This window comes from Python bivittatus, unplaced genomic scaffold (assembly GCF_059951505.1).
Source record: "Python bivittatus isolate LINGU-HERP-01145 unplaced genomic scaffold, Pbiv_v1 ctg000160_np1212, whole genome shotgun sequence".
NCBI classification, from domain to species: Eukaryota; Metazoa; Chordata; class Lepidosauria; order Squamata; family Pythonidae; genus Python; species Python bivittatus.
In genome coordinates, this window is record NW_028277076.1 from 7,472,295 (window position 1) to 7,489,762 (window position 17,468).

At 49.8% G+C, this 17,468-nt stretch overlaps 1 protein-coding gene across 3 annotated transcripts in view; it reads right to left on the reverse strand.

Moving 5' to 3' along the window:
• Positions 1-476: 476 nt before the first annotated feature.
• NUP214 (nucleoporin 214) overlaps positions 477-17,468 on the reverse strand; it is a 60,191-nt gene continuing 43,199 nt past the window's right edge. For 2 of the 3 annotated variants that reach the window (XM_088147081.1, XM_088147080.1), the window contains exons 29-36: positions 14,733-16,454; positions 12,756-12,826; positions 11,099-11,252; positions 10,700-10,849; positions 6,307-6,478; positions 2,815-2,954; positions 1,100-1,124; positions 477-664 (exon numbers count right to left, since the gene is read on the reverse strand). In XM_088147081.1, the coding sequence (XP_088003207.1) occupies positions 631-664; positions 1,100-1,124; positions 2,815-2,954; positions 6,307-6,478; positions 10,700-10,849; positions 11,099-11,252; positions 12,756-12,826; positions 14,733-16,454 (2,468 nt within the window). In that variant the 3' untranslated portion in view covers positions 477-630. Of the gene's footprint in view, positions 665-1,081; positions 1,125-2,814; positions 2,955-6,306; positions 6,479-10,699; positions 10,850-11,098; positions 11,253-12,755; positions 12,827-14,732; positions 16,455-17,468 lie in introns of all 3 variants that reach the window. The other variant, XM_088147082.1, reaches the window with a different exon arrangement.

The following is a 17,468-nucleotide window of genomic DNA, read 5'->3' on the forward strand; positions in this document are numbered from 1 at the left end:
CAACTTCTTCTTTCACCCCCACCTTGGACTGTTATTTGGACCTATGCCGTGGCAGGAGATTGTCATGCCCAGGCGACCTTGGCTGATATTAGAAAGGCTAAGATGGTTTGGATGTGGAAGGGAGACCACTAGGAAATCTCGGGATTGGAGCCAGACTGGGAAGTTGACAAAACATCCTGCAAGAACGAAGTGACAAATGCTTTGGGGTGATGCCAAAGAAACTATCCAGATGTATCTGTGAAGTCGCTGGGAATTCAACTTTACGGAAGGCTTTATTTTACTTTACAACCCTGAGTGGCTGTTATAGGAAACAAGATCACCAAAGAGAACTGCGATCGGTAAAGGATCCTGCTCCCACCTCCCTCCCTGGCCCAAGCAACCCAATGGATCCCTATTAAAAAAACTAAACTAAACTAAAACACCTCTCTAGACTTTGAGATTTGCAAACTTGTAATCCCAAGACCAAGAGCCTCGATGCAGACAAAATAGTTTTATTTAGAGAGGCCGAGTAGCGTTTCTGCTAACAAAAAATAGGCAATTTCCCAAGGCTTTTTTATTTGTTTGGTATAAAAAGTTGGAGGAAGTGACATTAAAAAAAAAAAAAAGTCCCAGAACAGCAAAATTGCCCCTTCAGCTTCTCCAGCCGCTGAATCCGGAGGTGGATCTGAAAGACACGGGGGGGGGGGGGGAATAAAAAATCAAGCTTCCAAAACATGAGGAGTTGAGAATAAAAGTTGGTTGGCTAAGACTGAACCCACTCAGTTTGGACGTATCTCCCGCTGCGCAACGGTCACTGATGGCTCTCTAACAAAAGGAGCGATAAACCATCTAAGTTTATAGAAAAGCACCCCGGGAAGGTGAACGAACAGAAGTTTTCTAAGGCAGGATCAACTCCAGGGAAAAATTGCCAGCTAGATCCTCTCCTTTTTCATTAATGCTCTTACAAGAAGATAGGAGAGAATCAACAAAGCCTGCCTCTCCTCCTGCTGATTAAAAATTCAGCAAGGATTAGCATGTTTAATACGTTTCTCCCCCAGAAGAAGCTTTTGCGTACAGAAAACTGCCGCTGGAAAATACATACGGTGGGATGCCGACTTACGCGTTCGACGATCCGAAGCCAAACCCTACGGGAGGAAACAGAGGGAGAAAAGGAAAGGATGACTGAGTAAGTTGCAAATACAGAATACGTGACAAAAAGAGAGGAGAATGGGTTTCGAAGTGGGTTCAAAACGTCTCCCTTTCTACAGAGGAAGCCGGATTTAATCTCCTGCCTTCCCGATGCTTCAAAGCTGCAGGTTTTAACCCCGGGGGTTAGCCCAAGGCTCAACGCCGCTCAACCTGGTTCACGCGTGCTTTGCCATCAGTGTGTTGAAGACAGCGAGAACCAGCCAGGTTTCGAAAGTGTGTGAAGCCGGGCACAACAGTGTGGAAGCCACAAAGCCTGGGTGGAGCTGGGGGTCCCCTCTTATGAAGTTTAAACCAAGCCAATCAGGGGATAACGAAGCCTAATCTTAGTCATAATGAAGAAATGTAGGAAGCTGACTTTAATGACCACCACCACCACCATGGTTCATTTAGCCTAAGAGAGTCTGTTCCGGCATGCAGAAGTTTAGAGGGAAGCACTCTCTTTTGCCGTGTTTTTCATCCTTGGCAACTTTAAAGTGGGTGGACTTCAACTCCCAGAATCCCCTGGCCAGGGAATTCTGGGAGTTGAAGTCCACCCATCTTAAAGGTCTATGCCCTTGTGCCTCCACACCTTTACACCTTTTCTATTTTCCTCTTAGCTTCCTCCCAGTTTTCTGCTTTTCTATAGACGCTCTTATCTTCCTTTTGTTTTTCCAAAATGGCTATGGAACCGCAGGGTCGAAACATGTTTGGGAGGATCCCAATCCAGCGATGGTTTGCTGTCCCCCCAAACTGGCGTTTGAGATCCTTAAAAATAAGAAACGTTTGAAGCCAGGAATGAGAATCAGGGGTGGGAAAACTGCCTATGGATGGTTTGAGTTGGTCTTTGCCAACCTTTCTGGACCATGTTGATGCAGCCTATGTAGGGGTGGACCACAGTCTCTCTCTCTCTCTCTCTCTCTCTCTCTCTCTCCCCCTCCCTCTCCTTCCTTCCTTCCTTCCTTCCTTCCTTCCTTCCTTCCTTCCTTCCTTCCTTCCTTCCTTCCTTCCTTCCTTCCTTCCTTCCTTCCTTCCATCCATTTTAAAGTGGAAGCAATTTGTGGTGTTCCAGAGAGGTAAGTTTACACACCTCTTCTGCCCAAGAAATGGGACACACCGAGAGATTTGGGGATATCAAGATTTCTAATTGTTGGGGAAACTTAGACTGCAGAGAAGAAAATGACTAACAAAAGATTTTTTACTCCCCTTCCTGCTCCATACTGCACCACTAACATTCAGCAGCAAAATGGCTGCGGGGGTGGGGGGGCTGAATTCTCTGGCAGTGTCCTGCCAGAGGCCTCCTGCTCTCCTTCCGTCCACCCCTAAAAGTGAAAAAACAGCCCCCCACATTTGACCTGGCTCTGTGATGCCATTGGAGCTTCCCAGGGGCTCCTGGGAATGTCAGAAAGCTGAAGGAGAGCCCTTAATTTTTGAAATTGCCTGTTCCTACTGTCAGAAAACAAGGAGGCATTGGTTGAACATAGCCAGTTTCATCCCCTCCCAATGCTGTCTCTGCTCCTTCCGTTTGCCATGAATTCAATCTGGACAGGCCAACCAGCTCCCCCAGAGCAGAGGCCTGAACCTGGACCATGTTGATTGCTCGGCAACAGGGCTGCCTTGCCCCCCTCCCTCCTCGACCCCATCGCCTACCTCCTCCGCTGGACCCGAAGCCAGAGAAGCCGCTGCCCTGTGTGCCAAAACCCGTAGACTGCTGAGAGAGGGAGCCGAAGGTGGGGGTGTTCTGACTCGCCAGCGTGCCGAACGAGACGGTGCTGGCCGTGCTGCCGAAGCTGCAGGCCGGAGAGGGAGAGAGAAGAAGGGGGTTAAGAGGGCCTAAGAGGGTGCCAAGAGGGCTCTGCTGGACTGGTGCACAACCCCTTCTTCTTATGTCCTCTTGGCAGCCCACCATGGTAGACTGGACTAAGAAGCCAATGCCATACAGATCAGTCTATTTTTATTGTAACGGCTGTAGTGACAGAATCCTGTAATTCTGAATGCGCTTCCCCCTCCCTCACTTTATCTTTGTGTGGACTAGGGACGTTTTCTCCAGTTACTTCCTTGGTCTGGGCTCAAGCCCGTCTTATCTACGCATTCTGTTGGTAGCAGCTCTTTCTCCTGTCCTTCAAGGCCACTCCCTATTCCCTCCACACTTCTCCACTTCCTAATGCAGTGTTTCTCAACCTGGGCAGCTTGAAGATGGGTGGACTTCAACTCCCAGAATTCCCCAGCCAGCATGGCTGGCTGGGGAATTCTGGGAGTTGAAGTCCACCCATCTTCAAGCTGCCCAGGTTGAGAAACACTGTCCTACTGTGACTAGACCTTGCATGGAAGCCATCTTTTAGGGCAGACTTTCTATCATCCTTCCCAGCTTCCAGGTCTACTGAGTTCTGGACCTTAAACCAGGAATGGCGTAAAGGGCCCGCTTCTGCCAAATCAGTCACATTGGCAGGGGACAGGAAGGGAGGAATATATCTTCCTAGCCTTTTACCTCCCGAATCATGTGTCATGTTGTCCGCTGAACACAGCTGTCCTATTCTGTCAGATCTGAGTTGCGTGCTTTAAACTAGCTAAGATCTTCCACTCCCAAATCTGCTCCGTCCCTATTTTTCTCCTTTTTAGGCTAGAGAGAGTAGGTTCTTGACAAACCAGCTTCTCAATGCATGGTGGATTCCACTAATACCTTCCCAGTGCCATTATCTCTTCTCTCTGATGACTTCTCCATGGGTTAGGCGATCCATGGGTTAGGCCTCCCTGCTGTAGCTTGATCTATGCCATGTCCTTCTGATTCAAAATAACGAAAACGGCAAGCTCTCTTCCCTTTCTTTCCAGAGGCCCACCTGGAGTGGAGACCCCGCCATGCGCTTAGGGAGTGATGGGCGTAGTGGCCGCAGCGGCCATTTTGGGAGAGCGCCCACAACTCGCTCTCAGAATCCCAACAGGATCCAAGTGGTTGACTCACCTGGGCACTGTAGGAGGACAAGCTGTGTTAGTCGATTGGTGGCAAGCAGCTGGGAGGACTCTGGTGGCCCCTTTTCGACTAACACTTTTGATAAAAAGGCAGACGCTTTTGTGAGCTATGGCTCACTTCATCGGATGCCCGGAGGACATGGCAGTAAGCCGATCCAGGGGTGTTGTATTTTCTCGCGCTACCACAGAATATTCCCCTACTTACTACCCCAAATCCTAAAGCTTCTGAAATCCAGCTTCTTTCTCACCTCTAATCTTTTGTGACAACACACGTTAGCAATTAAGAAGGCAGCCTGGGGTGTTGTTTTGCATTATGCGCCTGCTTTTTAATTGTTTGGGAATTTCAGCTTTTTAAAAACCGGTTTGATTGCTTTTTTTAAAAAAAATTTTTGTAATTTTTTTTTACTGTTTCTGGAAACTGCCAAGCAAATCACAGGCTGGGAATAAGGGATGTTGGTTAATAAACGCCCGGGTGAATAAATGCGTGCACGGTGGCTTATCCTGGCAAAGATGATGGCCTGATGTGTACAAAATGTCGCATCCCTTTGCCAGAAATGACAGCCACCAACCTCTCTGGGAAGCTGGATAAACCTGCTTAAAGGTCCACCATGACTGAAAATGATACCACCTGCTTTGCTGGACAGATGCCTGATCTGTGACTCTGGACTGGGACGTGTGGATGTGAAATCCAAGCGATTAAAACCAGCAAGGAAAAAAAAATCACATCAATTTAAGGAACTTTCGGATGAACGGGGCAAATCTAACCAGGAAACCAAGTTTTTCCAACCGTTTTACAGCTGACACTGTAAAACGTGGGAAGACTTAGGCAAAGCCTAAATTTGATTGATTACATTTAAATTAAATAAAACATTAATATTACCACCCCCACGCCACTCAATAGTTCTCATTACATTTTCTGTTACGTTAAGAGCTACCATGAGGCGGAAGAATGTTTTTTTCAATGGCAATTTTGGGGTTTCAGGCTGTGTATGCTAATCTATAGTTCTCAGGTTCTTTTAGTTTGGTCAATGATTGAATTTAAGAAGACTCAGTAATACAAGCGTCAAACTTTAGGGTGATTGTTTCAGCCACCCTTCCTTTAAATAGCAGCAGGAAGCCGTGATGACATTCAGAAGACCCAGCAAAGACTGAAAAAAATCTGAAAGGGAAGGAGATAATGGTCTTCTTTTCTTTCTAGCACCACCCCATTTTTGATAGGGACCAGCCAAGGAAAATCACTGAACTGACATTAAACCTGGGGCTGATGAGAACAAAACAGGATCTGTTAGACAGGGGCTGAATATTCCTAACTAAGAAATAAAGAGGCTGGTTCTTTAGTGGTGAGTTAGTGCAGCTAGTGAGCCTGGAACAGAAACCGCCCATTTGCAATTTCTTTTTTCAAAGCAGGCGACGTGTTTAAAAGATCCAGGGTCTGCCCAGAGCATCTGACTGTATTTTTCCAACTTGTTTCGTGGTGTTTATACCCTCCCCTTTTTAATGGGGAAAGTGGACTTCGCTTGGTTGTTTTCTTGCTGACGTTTCGTTACCCGTCTAGGTAACATCTGAGCAAACTCCACTCCCTTTTAGCACTGAAGATGTTACCTAGATGGGTAATGAAACGTCGGCAAGAAAACAACCAAGCTCAGAGGACCTCAAGGACTCCACCGTTCAACCCTGAGCTAGAGATTCTCCTCTATGGGTAATGGGGAAAGGTCGCTTAATACAGCCCCAAACTGTTGATACTCATCCCTGCTGCTAAAAATCCTTGCGTGAGGGACCCGTGAGCGGTAGGAAGACCACAATGCTTTTTCGTGGGGGTGGGTCGAGGACTGAAACAGTGGCAGCGCCCAGGGGCTTGGTCAGAACGTGGCGTTGCAACGCTGCAATCCAAGCGCCGCTTCTTAGATACGCCCGTAGGACGACGGAACAGAAAGGCAGAAGGGGCGGAGCTTGGGCTGGGATGTCACAATGCTCCTGGCCGGCCCCGCCCTGCTCCCTCCCAGGAAAGGGGATGCGTCCAGGGGATGGGGTTAGAAATGGCCTTTCATCCTTGGGACAGATCCCGGGGGGACGAAGGCGAGGCAGGGAGACGGGTGGGAGAAGGGATGATGTGCATGTGGGGATCGGTGGAAGGATGGGAGGTCTGGAGGCCCCGAGACCCTTTCGCTGGCTTACCCGAATCCGCCCGTGTTGGCCGCCGCGGTCCCTTCACCGAACACTTTGCCTCCCGCCGAGCCCAGAGGACTTGAAAAAGCTGGGGCTGAACCGAATGCTGGCACCCCTCCGAACCCAGGGGAACCCCCAAAGGTGGGAGGGCTGCCGAACACTGGAGCAGCTCCGAAGCCACCTGAGCAAAACAGAGGCAAAAGGGGCAGAAGTAATATAGATACACATTGACAGACACCAGACACACACCACCCAAGTCCACCATCAGCCCAGGAGAGAAAAGATGCGGGGGAACCACAGGAGGGCATCGTGCGGGGCGCTCCTGCCATGAAGAGCCCGCTGGCGATGCCCGCAGGCTGCGTCTTTTGACCCCTAAAAGTGGAGGAGTCAAGGAAGGGCCAAAGCCACTGGGGTTTCGGCCGTGGGGACTGCCGGAAGCTAGACCCGGAGCAGAAGTGCTCTCCCCCACCCCACAACTCAGCCTTTTCGATTCCCCACCAGGGCCTGGGAGATTCTTGCAGCCGAGCTTCAATCGAGGGGGCCGAGAGAACCAGGCCTGAGCTGGGTTTGATGGACAGGGCAGAGGCGCGCCAGGAAGCGGCCAATTCTGCCGGTGGCGCCTCTACCCTGGCATGGCCTGGGGAGGGCCCCCTGATGCCCTGCCTGCCTTCGAGAGGCCGGGGGGCAAGCGTCTCCCCCCCGTCAGCAGGCAAGCACGGACCAAATGCGGTGGGGTGGGAACCCTTCAGCCTCCACAGCCCCTACGCCGCGCCCTTACTGCCGACAGAAGGGCCGGGCTCGGCAGGCATGGTCCGAACAAGGAATCCTTTGGACATGAATTAAAGGAAGAGGTCAAGGACGTTGGCGCCCGCATGCGAGGAGGGTGACGGCGCCGGCAGCAGAAGCCGCTGCGGCCTGCAGCTTTCAGCCCAAAGGAGGGAGAGGGAGAGGGAGAGAGAGGGGGAAAAAAACCCTGCAAGCAGTTGCTAAGGCAGCAATTCTGATGTCGCCTGCAAAGCGGCAACCATTTCAGCAAGGCTGGAGGCTGCCTGTCAGAGGGCTCGACCTGACCCGGGAAAACCACCCCGGCTTTCAGGCTGCAGCCGCCTCTTCACAAAAGGGGCCTCCCCCTCCCTCCCCTTTTTGGGGGGCCAGCCGGGCCAAGAAATGCGACAGTCCACAGCTTTTGAAGCCCGGTCTCTTTCCGTAAGAGTCCGCGTCAGCCCTGCCCGGGACATTTTGGTTTTCCTTTCAGCTGCCAGGCACACGGGCTGGTCCCTTGAGGCTGGCTGCTTCTCTGCAAAGACGTTCAGGCTTTGTCCTTTTGAAAGGAGCAGGAAAGGAAAACTTTGGGAGCCCGGCTTTGTATTTCTCCAGGGCCCAGGAAAAGCTGTGTGATTTTCTACCATGAACACCCCTTCCTTTCTTCCCTCTTTTTCTCTCCCTCCCTCCCTCCCTTCCTTCTCCTTCCCTCTTCCTCCTCTCTTCTCCCTTTCCTTCCCTCCCTCCCTCCCTCCCTCCCTCCCTCCCTCCCTCCTTCCTTCCTTCCTTCCTTCCTTCCTTCCTTCCTTCCTTCCTTCCTTCCTTCCTTCCTTCCTTCCTTCCTCTTCTCTCCTTCCCTCCCCCTCTTTTTCCTCCTCCTGCAAATTTATATAGCTGTCCATCTCACAAAAAGTGACCCTGGGAGCAGCAAAGAAAGACCTTTCGATGCTGCGGGTGATTCCTTTGGGGAGTCCTGCTGAGCCTGGCTTTGTATTTCTCCAGGGCCCAGAAAAAAATGTGTTTTTCTACCTCCAACCACTCTATTTATTTATCTATCAAATTCATACAGCCACCCATCTCACAAACAGTGACCCTGGGGGGCTTACAAGCAGAATATCAATGAAAACCGTATCCCCATGTAATAAAAAAAAAAAATCAGACATCAATCCCCCAGAAATAAAAACGTAAAGGAGTAAAAAACACAAAAGAACCCCACGGTAGCAGGAGGACAACCATCCCCTAGCCTCGTTCAACCCCTTTGCAGGTCCACCACGGGATCTCCAGGGCTGACGGAAGAACCAAGTTTCCAGAAGGCCAACAGAGATGGGACTAACCTCACCTCTGGGGGAGGGATATGTCTGAGGGTGGGGGCTACAGCAGAAAAGGCACATCTCCTGGGTCCCATCAGATGGACCTCCTTAGCAGACGGGACCCAGACCCTACCTCTTCTGCTGGACCTGGTGGGATGGGCAGAGTAATCGTGGGAAGATGGGGTCCCTCAACTGACCTGGTCCTAACTAGAGGCTTTTCTTTTAGGGCTAATGGAAAAAAGTCATGGAACTTTGTTTTTATATGTGAAAATTGCAGCGAAATTATTATATGCTCAAAAGGGGGAAGGTTCGGCACTGCCCACGATAGAGGAATGGTGGGTGAAGACGATGGAACTTGCAGAGATGGTTAAATTGACTTCTTGGATCAGAGAAAAGACAGTGTCTACGTTTATTGCTGACTAGAAAACCCTGATGGGGTTTTTGCATGAAATGGGGAAAAAAATAAACTGACAATCTGTGGTTTTGATGATCAAAAAAACAACAACTAGATAATAGAAAAAAGAGAGCTTTTCTTTTTGTAATCATAGAGTAAGAGATAATTTTGTAATCATACTTGTATTTGCTGCAAAGAAAATCAGAAGCATCTTTATATTCTTTTCCCTCTTTCTTTTTGCACTTCTGTCTTTCCTCTATCTTTCTCTTTTCCTTTCTTCTCTTCCTTCACTTTATATTAGTTTTTATCTCCTTTTAAAAACTTTTAATAAAATTTCTATACAAAAAAAAAAATAATAACCTGGTCCTAAAGAAGTGAACTCCATGTGTTAATTTTGCATGCCCCCCTCCCATTTATTCTCTTCGAATTTAAATCGGAGGCTGAGGGTGGGGAAAAGGGGGGGGAACAAGGCACCTGTGTTCCTCTCAATACAAAGAATTGCCTACATCTTTCTTGCAACACCTCCTGATTCCAAAAACATCTCCTTCCCTGTTAGAAAACCCCAGACAGCTCTCCTAAGAGAGAGAGAGAGAGAAAAAAAAGGAACTGGAGGACTTTGGTAACCCGTGTTATCTCCCAAACCATCCTCTGATCGTTTCCCAATTTTTATTTTTTACCCAACCCACACGCCGGTTCAAGACCTGGCAAAGGATAGTTCTTCTGTTTGACTGGGGATGCGTTTAATACCCCTGGGTGAAATTTCAGTCTAGGCCAATGTAATAGATACCATCTGGCTGTAAACACAACTATCTGGAAAAAAATAAATAAATGAAAGAGAGAGAGAGAGAGAGAGAGAGAGAGAGAGAGAGAGGAAGAGAGGTCAAAATAAAAAGCATGCCAGTTGAATTATTGAAGGGAATCTGGTTTGCTCTTGTCAAACAGTCATCAGGTTCTGTAGTTTGTGGAATCTCCTGGATATTGTAAATTAACAGACATGATATGGAAGGTGCTAAAAACCACCATTTATAAGGAATGGGAATGGGAAGGACAGTGGTGCACCAGATTCAGTGCGAAGGGGCCAAGATCTTATCCAAGATCAGTGTTTCTCAACCTTGGCAACTTGAAGATGTGTGGATTTCCACTCCCAGAATTCCCCAGCCAGCAAGGCTGGCTGGGGAATTCTGGGAGTGGAAGTCCACACATCTTCAAGCTGCCAAGGTTGAGAAATACTGCCCTAGATATTTTAAGATGGTCACTTTCTCTAATCCTAGCCTCTGAGCTCTTCCAGATACACTGAGATCACGACCTACTGCCCGAGTTAGAAAATAGCCTGTTTCTTTCAAATGATGGGGGCTGAAGTCCCAACACAACACAACAGAGTGGCCAGCTTTAGCCACCTGAGCATTTTCATCTCCATTCTCAATAACAGAAGGGAGGGATTTCTAATCCTGATGACCACGAAGGCTGGGGACAGAAAGGGCAAGGTTCGGTCCTGTCCGGGGAGGGCCGACCTGACCGACGCAAAGGCTGTTGATTTTTGCAGGATTGAGAATTGAGGCCCCAAACACGCACACATACACACGCACCGCCTCCCAAGCAACTCCAGAGGCAGAGAGATTCGAAGCATTGCCCCGACATCTTGCCCGTCCCAGAAACCCCTGGGCAAACCTCAGCACCGTCTTCACATTCGCTGCAGCTTGGTTTGCTTAAACCCTCTTCCCGCAGTCCTGCGATGGGCGCAAGCCCTGAGGATGAGGTACCTCCCTCCTTTTTTAAAAACCCAAGTTCCTGCAGAGCCCAAAACCTGAGAGATGCTCAACGTTGGCCCTGCTGCAGCTTTGACCTGGCTCCCGAAACGGAGAGAAGAAAGTCTCCTCCGCCGACAATCGATCTCTCTTTCAGGCATCACAACAAGACGCAAAGAGAAACGTAATACCTGCTTTGTTCGGGCTGGAGAACCCGAAGCCCTGGGACGCTACGCTTCCTCCGCCAGAGCTGAAGGTGCCCATCGGCTTCTGCTCGCCAAAGGAAGTGGCGCCAAATCCAAAGCTTTTGGCGCCGCTGTTTCCAAAAAGATTTGACGTATCTGCGATGGAGAGGGGGAGAGGGAAAAAAAAAGAGGTTTCTCTTCCTTTCCTACCAGGAGAAAACAACCCTGTCCTGGTCTCAAGGGAGGCAGAGGAAAATCCTAAATCAGGCCGGGCATTTAAACAGCTTACACATAATGTATACATTGGATTTTAACTTAGCTAGTCACCTAAGGCGAGTAGCAATCACCTGCGGGTGAACACAATTGTTTTGCACGTGGAGGGGCCGAGCGCTCGGCTCTACTTACTCTGAGGGGCTGATGCGCCAAAGCCGCTGCCGGTGCAACCGAAGGGGTTTTTGTTGGCCGCCTCGTGACTCGGCTTCCCCCCCAGGCCGCTGAAAAAGCCCCCCGTTCTCCCGCTGCTGCCGGACCCGAACAGACCCCCGCCGGAAGAGGACGGCTGCGGAAGACAAAAACGAAGAATGTCGGACAGGCTCCGACTGCCAGGCACTCAAGCACGAAACATCACAAGGGCTAGTAGCTTTGCCCTGCGGCTCGTGGATCGAGAAAGCACGACACGCAGGGCGTGGAGGAGCGGAAACAAAATGAAGCGGGGGGACGGACTGATTTACCCGTGTTTGAAAGCCAACTGAAATGACGGCAAGTGGAAATTAAAAATGGAGAAACAGCATTCATGCAGCTTTGGGGGTGCCTGGGGAGGAAACTTTAATAGTCTAAAAAGAGACATAAAAAACTCGGTGACTGTCTCCAGAGCTAGGGACAGAGTGCAACTTAATTTTCATCCGCCGATTCCAAACTTTAAATTTGCGGCGTATCAACAGAGTATCGATTTTATCTCATTTGTATTTTTGAATGGGGGACGACACTGGTCATCTGTCCTTGCCACAGGCCACGTGGGGTGCAAAGTTTCAGAAAAGCACAAAACTTTCTTTTTTATCTGCCAGACTGCATGTAAGAGATGCCGGGATCAAAGCGGGGACGGCCCCTCGTGTTGAGCTTATGTTGGTTTTAAACTTCTGAAGGCTTGTAAGCGGCGACACAGCTTAAAAATCAGGGGCAAAATTGCCTTTCCTTTACAATTGCTAACCATTCAGGGTGGCAGAGGTGCAAATCACTGCGCTCTTTCGGCAGGTAATATAAATTGAGGTCATGTTTGTTTGTCTGTTTATGATTTTTGTCGAAACGTTTAAAGAAGAAGATAAAAACTCATACAAATTAAGACAAAGGAAGGAAGAAAAAAAAAAAAGACATCGAAAAGAAATCAAAAAGCACAAGGAAAGAAAAGATGAAGGAAAATAGAAAGAAAAAAGATACAGAGAAGTGGCTTCTAATCTTCACAGCAGTTATAAGTACAATTATATTTTAACCTCTCTTTCTAAAGTTACATCGTGACTCTCTACTTTCTATAATCTATCCTGTTTCATCATCAAAGCCATAAATCACAAGTTCATTTCCCCCCCTTTTTACGCAAAAAGTCCGTAAGGGGTTTCCAGTCACCAATAAATGTAGTTAGTGTCTTTTCTCTAATCGAAGAAGTTAATTTAACCATCTCAGCAAGGTCTGCCAGTTTCACCAACCATAAACAACAGAACAGCAAAGAGGCAAGCCATCTAAGAGCAACCTAGGGCCGAAAGCTCATTCAGACAGACTAGCCTTCAACCTTTGCACAAAATAAGCAAGGTTGGGATCGCCTGATCCCCCAGGGAGAAAGCGTTCCAAAGAATGGGGCCACCAGTGAGCAGGACCATCACCTGCTCTGCACCCCAAGAACCTGATGAAAAGAGGGGCCCTCAACAGCACTTCTGTACATGTCCAGACTGGTGGGCAGATTCTGTTCTGACAAGGCCACGCCTGTGATACCTTGAACAAACAGCTCTGTTTTCTCCTGACCCAGTGCAATTTTTGCCCATAACAAGGAAGACAGCTGGTTTGGAAGAATTACCTGGCCGAAGAGGCTCCCACTGGTGTTGGCAGCCTGCCCAAATACAGCACTTGGGCTACTGGAACCAAACGCTAAAAGAATCAGAGAGGGGAGAAAAAACAAAAAAAGGCAGAGGGTTAAACAGCTTGTGAAAACCAAACACTGTCATTTTTACCAATAGGGTGTATTGCTAAGTCAGTGTTGACTCCTAGCAACTACATAAACAGATCTCCTCCAGGATGATCTGTCCTGAAGACCTGGTCCTCCAGGTCTTCCATTGCTGGTGGAGTTCCTTCCACCTTTCCCATCATGATGGTCTTCTCTAGGGACTGTATGGCTTGCCCAGATAGAGATGGATGGACGGATGGATGATGTGCTATCAAGTCGGGGTCAACTCTTAGGGACCACATAGACAGATTTCCTCCAGGAGGATCTGTCTCCAACCTGGTCCTTCAGGTCTTCCAATGGTACACCCATCTCAGCTGTAACTGAGTCCATCCTCCTTGCTGCCAGTCATCCTCTTCTTCTCTTTCTTTCCACCTTTCTCAGCATTATGGATTTCTCCAGAGAGCCAGGTCTTTGCAGAATTAGAGTATTTGACCTGCTGCATGTTAGAGGTATCATTAGCCAACCCACCACCCTTGTTCTACATCATGTTGACAGTGATGAATGATAGATCTAGCATGTTCTTTCTAAAAAGCTGGACATGTTCCTTAGCATTCCTGTCCTCATCATAATGGGACAAGATATGGATGGTCTTCCAGTGCTGAGGATCAAACTGCCCCCATACTGAATTGATTTCTTTCCATTCATTTTTTAAAGCAAGTCCCTACGAAATCCCACGTCTCTTCAGCAGGGAGAAACTCGGCTTTGTTAATCACATGTTCCTGGGAAAGATAATGAAATGTTTCGATTAAGAGGAATTTCCCAGCGCTCTTCCCAATGCACGTCTTGCAGTTATAATTACAGAGCAGAGTTCATTCTTAAAATATTCTTTTGTCCCAGTAATTAACAGGAGACTCTTTCCAAAAATGGGTATCTTATACGGTTAACCTGATTAGACTTCCCATATGGGTGCAAGGATTCACGGGGGGTTTTTTTCCCCCTTTTTTGTCCTGCTCCCATGCAAAAGAGGAATGACCAGAGCAAGGTCCTCAGCTTAAGCAAAGCCACTGAAAACAGCCAGTTTTAAAAGCATCAAATTACACAACTTTTGCTCAAAATTAAAAACTGCCTAAGCTTTTCTGAGCTGGGGATCACATTCAGAAAAGGGGTCGGGCGAGGTCAGGATAAAAACTAAATTTATAAAAGCCATCCTGGCCGCTAATCTCTCTGCTGTTAGCATGTGGGACTCAAAATTTATTCCCCATCCCATTTTAGTTTTGCCCATTTTCATCTCTGCCAAAGTGAATTGTTATTCTTGGGTGACTGTGAAAACTTTAGGCACAAGTTAGGCACAATAAGTCTTTCATTACTCTCCCCTTTGCTGATACATCACTGGATAGCTCCAGAAGAGTCCCCAAATTCATGACAATTGCCACCACCATCAATTTTGCTAACTTCAATAACCATTCCTGTACGTGCTTCTATCTAACTCTCAGTAGCCTACAATGGGGGTCTTCTCTTCTCCAGAATGCTTGCTCTGGTCCTTTGATCATAAAATTAAACCTATATGTAAGAGAAATATTATTTTTAAGATTCTTTCTCCAACTCAGTGGCTGTTTAGATGTGCTGGACCGCGACGGACATCGTTTGCAAGCCCGTTTTTTGATACAACGACAGCCCTCAGAAAATACTAGAGCTGGAGAAAAGAAAGATTAGTAGGTAAAATTAAACTGGCACCTTTTGGTATGTTGGATTACTACTCCTATGGTCACCCAGAGAGGTACCATCCCTCATCCTGGAGGGCGCCAGATTGCAGAAACCTGCTTTCAGGTGCCCAAACTCTCTTTCTTTAGCCTGCAACCCCAGAACTCCACCCGACACCTGTTGCCTTACCAGAAGCTTGGCAGAAGCTGAACCCGGCGGAAGACGTGGGGGTGGTGGTAGTCATGGAGGCAGGACTCGCAAAGATGGCCCCGCTCTGTCCAAAGGTGGAACTCTGCCCGAAAACAGGAGTGCCGGTTTGGCCGAAAAGTCCAGAAGCAGTAGAAGGCTGCCCGAAGGAGAAGGAGCTGGCAGTGCTGGTGCTGGACGCTGCCCCAAAGACGTTTCCACTGCTGGATGCTGGGGTGGCGGAAGAAGCTGTGTGCCCAAAAGTGGGGGCAGCTCCAAAGCCCGCCTGGTTGAACGTAAATCCGGTTGACGTGTTGGCGGGCTGGCCAAAAACGGGAGGTTGCCCAAATGCGGACTGGCCGAAGCCTGGGGTGGCTGCGGTCCCAAAGGCCGTGGTGCTGAAGCCGGTAGCGATGGCAGAGGAAGACGGCGAGGTGGCCGGCGGTTGACCAAAGGGAGAAGCCACTGGCGGGGCGGCCACGGAGACCTGGCCGAAGACAGGTGGAGCAGACGGGCTTGTTAAGCCCTCGCTGGTAGGCTGGCTGAAGGCCGAGCCAGAGGAAGAAGAAGTGGGCGCGGGGGGCTGCGCAAACCCAGACGGGGTTGAAACCGTGGCTGTAAAGGCGGAGGCGCCGCTGGCTGGTGCCTGGATGCAGGCGGTGGCGTTCGGGGAGGAGGAAGAAGGTGTGCTGGTGGATTCTGTGAGTTGTGAAGCGGTGGCTGCTGGAAGTGAGGGGGCGGGTGCTTGCTCCTCTGCCGGAGCCCCCTCAGCCTTGGGCTCGCTAGGAGCCGTGGTGGAAGAGAGGTCTTTGTTAGACGCGGCTCCCAAAGGAGGAGGAAGGGGCCCCCCTTCCACCTCTGTTGGTGGGGGTGCCGCTGAAGGGGGCACTTCCGGGGGAAGCTGCTCAGGGGTCACGGCAGACGGTTGGGGGGCGAGCTGTGCTGTGGGCAATGTGGCCCCCTCATTCAAAGGAGGCTTTTCAGCCGCTGGTGGGGCCGTTTTGGCATCCTCTTCTCCCTTACTCGCAAGGGCAGCCGTGGTGGCCGTAGAACTCAAGAGAGTCCCAAATGAAAGGGTTGCGGTTGATGGCGGAAGGGCCAAAGATGGGGAAGGTGACGCTTGGGGGGCATTGGCCTGGGGACTCCCAAAAGCAAAAGGAGACTTGCCACTGCCCGCTGGGGCTGCGAGGCTGAAGACGCCCGGAGGACCAGCGCTGACCAGATGGACGTTGCCAAAGATGCCACCAGGGCCAGCGGGTGCGGAACCAGTCCCCGTGGTCAAGGTGGTGGTGGCCTCTGCAGGCTTGCTCGCCGACAGAGCGTTTCCAAGAGAAAACCCAGAGGGCTGCACCCCTGGCGCGTTGGCGGAGGGCGTCTTGGCAGGGGCTGCCTTGACATTCTCGTCAGCTTGGCCAACCCTCAGGCCGGAGAAGCTCCCCAATGTCTCTCCGGCTGCAGAGCCCTGGAACATCTGATCGCCTTGCTTGGGGGAGAGGTTCTCCAACTTGGTGGAGCCTGCAAAGGGAAGGGGAGTCTCTGCCACTTGTCCATTGCCCTGGCCTGGATCTCCGGAGCTGGCGCTCCCGATGACAGAGGCCCCTGAAAGGGTGGGGGGTTTGGGGGATCCAAACGGAAACGAGGTCTCCGGCGTGGGGGCAAATTTCATGCTCCCTCCAAGGGAAAAGGCTTCAGGCTGGCTCAGCTCTTTCGCTGGTGCGGCTGGAGCTGCCAAAAGAGAAGAGTCAGACTCAGAAAGGAATGTGCGTGGATTTTCTTCCCCGAAGCAGACCAGCATTGTCGTGGCGGTAAAACTGCCTAGCGAGCTACTGACCTCGGATTCAGAAAGTTCCTTTCTCCCAATTTAGGGGAAAGGGGAAAAAAAAAAAAAAGGAATAGAAAGGAGTGATGGGAAAGACCATCAATCACGGCAATTTGGATGGATTTGTAGATTCCTCCACCAGGGGAATCTATTGATTTGTTAGATTTATATTCTGCTTTTCCTCCAGGAGCCCAAGATGTATGTCGCCCTTCCTTCTCTGATTCTTCCCTGTAAGATAAGTGGGGCTGAAAGTCTGTGAAGGACCCAAAATCACCCCATGAGCTTCCAAGGCTGAAGCTCAATTTGGACCTCTTCAGCCCTGTTCCAACGCCTCTGCCACTCACTCCACCTTGTTAGGCAGGTTTGGGTTTAGTAGATTGGGTAAACCTTGCCGCTGTGGTTTAGAAAAGATGGTTTATGCCAGAGTGGCCCAAACAAACTCAGCCCACTGAGGCTTACAGGCAGTCCTCGACTTATGACGGCAATGGGGACCGGCATTTCCGTCGCTAAGTGATACGACTGCATTGCTTAGCGATGGCAATCCCTGCAGTCCCGGTTGCCACCATTAACTGAACCCCACGGTTGTTAGGCAAGGCAATTTCCTGCCAGCTTCCCACAACCAAAGTCAGTGGGGAAGCTGGCAGGAAGTTGCAAGTCCCAGGCTGGATGGCAGGTAAGTGGCTACTGCTGCTGGATGGGGGAGGGAGTGAGGAGGTGCACGGGGGTGTGGGGGAGGGTTGGGAAGGGTGTGTGAGGATGTGCACAAGGTGCCCAGGGGCTGACACACAGGAGATAACCTCTGGAGCCTAACAATTGTGGACAAGAGGTTATTAACCACCTTATCCTGTCCTCCATCCCTTGCTCCTTGTTCCTCAGAGAACTCAGATTCAGATGGGGACAGCAGGCTGACACCGATGCTG